At 42.3% G+C, this 7,420-nt stretch overlaps 1 protein-coding gene across 1 annotated transcript in view; it reads left to right on the top strand.

Moving 5' to 3' along the window:
• Positions 1-7,420, top strand: part of LOC139390883 (testican-1-like) — a 34,149-nt gene that overhangs the window by 17,670 nt on the left and 9,059 nt on the right. The window contains exon 2 of the mRNA XM_071138277.1: positions 6,326-6,445. Within this exon, the coding sequence (XP_070994378.1) occupies positions 6,326-6,445 (120 nt within the window). The remainder of the gene's footprint in view (positions 1-6,325; positions 6,446-7,420) is intronic.

Genomic DNA, 7,420 nt, shown 5'->3' with positions numbered 1-7,420 from the left:
TGGACAGGAATGGTTTGAGAACAATTCTAAGATTTGAAAGACACATTACCAGGTAACTCGTTTACATTTTTTAGAAATGTACAACTTAGGTCAACTATGCTGGCCTATGGAGTCCCTTGGAAACCCAACAACCGAACCGTCCAATAATGGGATTTCTAAAGAAAGTATCTGGGCTTCCGAAAGGACTAATCTCCATAATATATAAACAGCTTTTGGAAAGCTCATATTCTGAGCTAGCCATTAAACAAGTATGTTCCACAGACCAACAACCATTAACACTGAAACAGAATATGGACAAAATATGACCATGGCATCCTGTAATCCGAACAATCAATTTATTCATATCAAGTCTTTTCGAAGACTGTATTTAAAGCCAAATCAACTTTTTACGATGAAATTGCTCCAACAGTTCACTGTGTCCCCTAAATCAGGTAGGCCCTGTTCTTCATAGGACATGGGAGTGCACTGTAGTTAAATGCTTTTGGAAAAAAGTTACAAAAGTCATTTAAAAGGGCATGAATGTAAATATTCAATGCTTCACATCCACTATGTTACTTAACGAGGATAACATGTTGAATTTCTGAATCAATCAGACACGATTACTGCTGGAAGACAGCACTGCCTTAAAAAATATGTTGGCTCTTAGATGGCAGTCACCTCATCACTCCTAATTCATCAGTGGATTCAGTTACTGTTAGAAGGTGGAACATTTGACTTATCGACATCGAGAATGAATGGTGCTAGTCAAGGAACAATCGAGGTCTGGACAAATATACTTGAGTCTTGGATGGAGACATGTTGGCTGGGTGGGGTTGGGGGAATGGAATGAAATGGGATTTTCTTGTTGATTTTCCTTTACATACAAAATTGACTATTACCTAAACTCTGTAATATGAGCAAAATGAGCATTACTTTGTATTATGTATGTATAAATACAGTACCAGTAAAAAGTTTGGACACACCTACTCATTTAAGGGTTTTTCTTTATTTGTACTATTTTCTACATTGTAGAATAATAGTGAAGGCATCAAAATTATGAAATAACACCTATGGAATCATGTGGTAACCAAAAAAGTGTTAAACAAATCAAAATATATTTTAGATTTTAGATTCTTCAGCGTAGCCACCCTTTGCCTTGATGACAGCTTTGCACACTATCGGCATTCTCTCAACCAGCTTCATGAAGTAGTCACCTGGAATGCATTTCAATTAACAGGTGTGTGTGCGTTGTTAAAAGTTAAATAGTGGAATTTATTTCCTTCTTAATGTGTTTCAGTTGTGTTGTGACAAGGTAGGAGTGTTATACAGAATATAGCCCTATTTGGTTTAAGGCAATGTCCATATTATGGCAAGAACAGCTCAAATAAGTAAAGAAAAAATGGCAGGCCATCATTATTTTAAGACATGAAGGTCAGTCAATCCTGGATTTTTTTAAAACGTTTCTTCAAGTGCAGTCGCAAAAACCATCAAGCGCTATGATGAAACTGGCTCTCATGAGGAGCACCACAGGAAAGGAAGACCCAGAGTTACCTCTGCTGCAGAGGATAAGTTCATTAGAGTTACCAGCTTCAGAAATTGCAGCCCAAATAAATGCTTCACAGAGTTCAAGTAACAGACACATCTCAAAATCAACTGTTCAGAAGAGACTGCGTGAATCAGGCCTTCATGGTCAAATTGCTACAAGGAAACCACTACTAAAGGACACCAATAATATGAAGAGACTTGCTTTGGCCAAGAAACATGAGCAATGTACATTAGACCAGTGGGAATCTGTCCTTTGGCCTGTCCAAATTTGAGATTTTTGGTTCCACCGTGAAGCATGGAGGAGGAGGTGTGGGTGTGCTTTACTGGTGACACTGTCAGTGATTTATTTAGAATTCAAGGCACACTTAAACAACATGGCTACCACAGCATTCTGCAGCGATACGCCATACAATCAATCTGGTTTGCTCTTAGTGGGACTATCATTTATTTTTCAACATGACAATGACCCAAAACACACCTCCAGGCTGTGTAAGGGCTATTTGACCAAGAAGGAGAGTAATGGTGCTGCATCAGATGACAGGGCCTCCACAATCACCCGACCTCAACCCAATTGATATAGTTTGGGATGAGTTGGACCACAGATTGAAGGAAAAACAGCCAGCAAGTGCTCAGCATATGTGGGAACTCCTTCAAGACTGTTGGAAAAGCATTCCAGGTGAAGCTGGTTGAGAGAATGCCATGGCAAAAGGTGCCTACTTTAAAGAATCTAAAATGTAAAATATATTTTGATTTGTTTAATAACACTTTTTTGGTTACCACGTGATTCCATTTGTATTATTTCACAGTTTTGATGTTTTCACTATTATTCTACAATGTAGAAAATGGTAAAAATGAAGTGCAACAGAAATAGATATATGGAAAATAGTATGACCTGTAACCCACAAAAAAGTCTCTCAGCATTACTCTGCCAAGCTCAACTCACAGGAAGTGAAGGTAGGCTGTGTGTGTGCGTGTGTGCGTGTGTGCGTGTGTGCATGAACGAGTGTGTACGTAATCAGAAGTTGCAGCAGTTTTTGTCCCAGTTTAAATAGGAGCTACAGCAGAGGGGTTTGATTACCATACAACGCCAGTGACTGATGGGAAAACTCTTCCTCTAGTGACCCAGATTCTCTAGGTTGGGAAAGTGTGTGTCTGTGTGTGTGTGTCTCTGATCCTGTGTATAAGGTTTGTGTCTTACATTTGTATCATTAAGCATCCAGCTGAATGGATTCCTACAGTATTGCTGCAGTATGTAGCAGTATGTAATGCTAGCTAATTGGTGAGTGTGCTGTTGGAATGTTAATGTTCTTTAGCCTTCTGGAATATGACTGTTTGGCATGCCAAGGATGATGGCTTTTGATTGGCTCGCTCGGTATGAGGCGTTTCAGGTTCGTTATTAAACTGTCAATTAGTTCTCATCATCCTAGAGACCGTGTCAATCATGCGGAGACCCACACACATCCTGACAGAAAGTGAGTCCGTTGTTGTTAATTGGCCGAAAATACCTTGTTAGTGGTCGAGGCTGTGGATGAGAGAGTGGTTTTCCACAGCGGTCAGATAGACTTCTCTGTATCGACCACGTCAGAGAAGATGGGAGAGGAAACAAGGACTTGAAATCACAGATCTGAGCCAGTATCAACTGTTAGTTAGCAGCACCATTCACTTCTAATAAATGCTTAGTATAGCCACTGTTTCCTGGCACAGTGGATTTTTGGCCATTTAAATAGAGTTGGGGAAAACTGCTGTGTGACTAATGTAGCATCTTATGTCCTTCTTTACCCCCTATCTATTTATGGGTCAATAAAGATAGACTCCCAGGTGACCTGTCACACCAGCACATTGTTTGGTGTTAACCTTCAAGCCAAGATGAGATCTGGGATTTGCCTGCAGTATAGTGTGTGTGTGTGTGTGTGTGTGTGTGTGTGTGTGTGCGTTTATTTGTATGAGTGTGTACGTGCCTGTGTGTTTCTGTGTCCAAGCTTGCGTGTGCATCTGAGATTGTGTGTGTCCCTGGTGACAGTGCTGGGTCTGATGTTAATGTCTCACCTGTGGTGGAGCTCGGTATCAGCTCAGATGGAGCTCTGGCAGAATTAATGTGTTATACTCTCTCTCTCTATATATATATATATATATATATACAGTATATATATATTTAGCAGACATTATTGTGGGTGTAGTGATGAAGCTTGTGTTCCTAGCTCTAACAGTGCAGTTGTATCTTCTAGTGATCAATGAGAGATTGTAACACACACACACACACACACACACACACACACACACACACACACACACACACACAGAGCATGCAGTAAGATGGTGTGCCTGCTTGTGTTCCTATAGCAACAAGGAGGACAATAGAACTCAGCTGCTCCTGTGTGGTGTGTTGTTCTTCTATAGTCAAGTACAAGAAAAATATTGGTTTAATCAACATTGTGCTGACGTCATTTCACCCAACCTTATCAAACAGAATCATGTTGCATCAATGTGGCTATAAAATATAATACATTAATTTTTATTGAAATGACAAGTGTGAGATTGACATTCCCCTGCCTTCCTGCCAGGGTTGAGCTATATACATATACATATATACATCTTGAGCAGAAAACATCAAACATGTCGTTATATACAGTGGGGAGAACAAGTATTTGATACACTGCCTATTTTGCAGGTTTTCCCACTTACAAAGCATGTTGAGGTCTGTAATTTTTTATCATAGGTACACTTCAACTGTGAGAGACGGTATCTAAAATCCAGAAAATCACATTGTATGATTTTTAAGTAACTACTTTGCATTTTATTGCATAACGTAAGTGTTTGATACATCAGAAAAGCAGAACTTAATATTTGGTACAGAAACCTTTGTTTGCAATTACAGAGATCATACGTTTCCTGTAGTTCTTGACCAGGTTTGCACACACTGCAGCAGGGATTTTGGCCCACTCCTCCATACAGACCTTCTCCAGATCCTTCAGGTTTCGGGGCTGTCGCTGGGCAATACGGACTTTCAGCTCCCTCCAAAGATTTTCTATTGGGTTCAGGTCTGGAGACTGGCTAGGCCACTCCAGGACCTTGAGATGCTTCTTACGGAGCCACTCCTTAGTTGCCCTGGCTGTGTGTTTCGGGTCGTTGTCATGCTGGAAGACCCAGCCACGACCCATATTCAATGCTCTTACTGAGTGAAGAGGGTTGTTTGCCAAGATCTCGCAATACATGGCCCCATCCATCCTCCCCTCAATACGGTGCAGTCGTCCTGTCCCCTTTGCAGAAAAGCATCCCCAAAGAATGATGTTTCCACCTCCATGCTTCACGGTTGGGATGGTGTTCTTGGGGTTGTACTCATCCTTCTTCTTCCTCCAAACATGGCGAGTGGAGTTTAGACCAAAAAGCTCTATTTCTGTCTCATCAGACCGCATGACCTTATCCCATTCCTCCTCAGGATCATCCAGATGGTCATTGGCAAACTTCAGACGGGCCTGGACATGCGCTGGCTTGAGCAGGGGGACCTTGCGTGCGCTGCAGGATTTTAATCCATGACGGCATAGTGTGTTACTAATGGTTTTCTTTGAGACTGTGGTCCCAGCTCTCTTCAGGTCAATGACCAAGTCCTGCCCTTGTAGTTCTGGGCTGATCCCTCACCTTCCTCATGATCATTGATGCCCCACGAGGTGAGATCTTGCATGGAGCCCCAGACCGAGGGTGATTGACCGTCATCTTCCATTTTCTAATAATTGCGCCAACAGTTGTTGCCTTCTCACCAAGCTGCTTGCCTATTGTCCTGTAGCCCATCCCAGCCTTGTGCAGGTCTACAATTTTATCCCTGATGTCCTTACACAGCGCTCTGGTCTTGACCATTGTGGAGAGGTTGGAGTCTGTTTGATTGAGTGTGTGGACAGGTGTCTTTTATACAGGTAAAGAGTTCAAACAGGTGCAGGTAATACAGGTAATGAGTGGAGAACAGGAGGAATTCTTAAAGAAAAACTAACAGGTCTGTGAGAGCCAGAATTATTACTGGTTGTTAGGTGATCAAATACTTATGCCATGCAATAAAATGCAAATTAATTACTTAAAAATCATACAATGTGATTTTCTGGATTTTTGTTTAGATTCCGTCTCTCACAGTTGAAGTGTACCTATGATAAAAAATTACAGACCTCTATATGCTTTGTAAGTAGGAAAACCTGCAAAATCGGCAGTGTATCAAATACTTGTTCTCCCCACTGTACATGCATATACAAAATCGGTGAAACAAACTCTTAAAATTAATGATCAAGGAAAAGAAAACATGTGTGCTAATAGTCTAAGTTCTTATATTTCATGAATCACTTATATTTTGTTCACTATGACGAAAATACTACATTTCTCAGAATGCATTAGTTTAACCCTGAAGTTGACCCTGAGAACTTCAAAAGAAGCCAAACAAATGACATGGTTGGTGGAAATAGAATTGGCCATTCTAAGCACTAAGGTTAAAAGAGAATATGAACATTGATTCCAAATTAAATGTATATTCTTTGGTATCTGGAAGTGTGACCTGTCAGATTCAATGAAACTCTCATGTTCTATGACTGAGTGGAATTTATTTGAGTTGCACTGAATTAAATTCTACTTCCTGTCACTCAAAGGCAAATAAATATTATACATCCTGCGGGGTGTGGCCAATTCAATTTGAATTTCATCTCATGAGTTGAATGGGAGTGAATTCCAAAATTCTGAATTGAGCCCAACCCTGCTTCCTGATTAACACTGTGTGTGTGTGTGTGTGTGTGTCTGTGTGTATGTGTATCTGTATGTGTGTGTCTAGTCTGCAGTGATGGGGACCTGCATAGCCTAGCATCCAGACTGAAGGACTGGTTCGGAGTTCTCCACCTCGACGCCAACCGAGACCTCAAATCCTCTGCCAACTCTGATTCAGCGGCAGGACGTGAGTCACACCATTATCTCTCTGTGTGTGTGTGTGTGTGTGTGTGTGTGTGTGTGTGTGTGTATTTTTTTCCCCGTTTTTAATTGCACTGCCATTTGAAAGTCCATTGCTCTTTTCAGTTCTAATGAGGACTGTAGATGATGAGGACAGTGCTCCTATGTGCTCTACTAAATGTCAACATGTCTCACACTTCAAAAGTACAAACTCTCTCCCAGCACTTTACTCAGATTTTGGACTGAAAAGCCCGAAGACAAGAGTCACTGACTCAAGCAAAGACACGAGGCCCTGACTGAAGTCAAGACACGAGGCCCTGACTGAAGTCAAGACACGAGGGCCTGACTGAAGTCAAGACACGAGGCCCTGACTGAAGTCAAGACACTAGTCCCTGACTGAAATCAAGACACGAGGGCCTGACTGAAGTCAAGACACGAGTCCCTGACTGAAATCAAGACACGAGGGCCTGACTGAAGTCAAGACACGAGGCCCTGACTGAAGTCAAGACACGAGGCCCTGACTGAAGTCAAGACACGAGCCCCTGTCTGAAGTCAAGACACGAGGGCCTGACTGAAGTCAAGACACGAGGGCCTGACTGAAGTCAAGACACAAGGGCCTGACTGAAGTCAAGACACGAGGCCCTGACTGAAGTCAAGACACGAGGGCCTGACTGAAGTCAAGACACGAGGGCCTGACTGAAATCAAGACACGAGGCCCTGACTGAAGTCAAGACACGAGGGCCTGACTGAAGTCAAGACACGAGGGCCTGACTGAAGTCAAGACACGAGGGCCTGACTGAAGTCAAGACACGAGGGCCTGACTGAAGTCAAGACACGAGGCCCTGACTGAAGTCAAGACACGAGGCCCTGACTGAAGTCAAGACACGAGGGCCTGACTGAAGTCAAGACATGAGGACCTGACTGAAGTCAAGACACGAGTCCCTGACTGAAATCAAGACACAAGGACCTGACTGAAATCAAG

Source organism: Oncorhynchus clarkii, chromosome 31 (genome assembly GCF_045791955.1).
Source record: "Oncorhynchus clarkii lewisi isolate Uvic-CL-2024 chromosome 31, UVic_Ocla_1.0, whole genome shotgun sequence".
Classification (NCBI taxonomy): Eukaryota; Metazoa; Chordata; class Actinopteri; order Salmoniformes; family Salmonidae; genus Oncorhynchus; species Oncorhynchus clarkii.
Note: the sequence above shows the minus strand (reverse complement) of the source record. Positions and strands in the feature narration are given on the sequence as shown.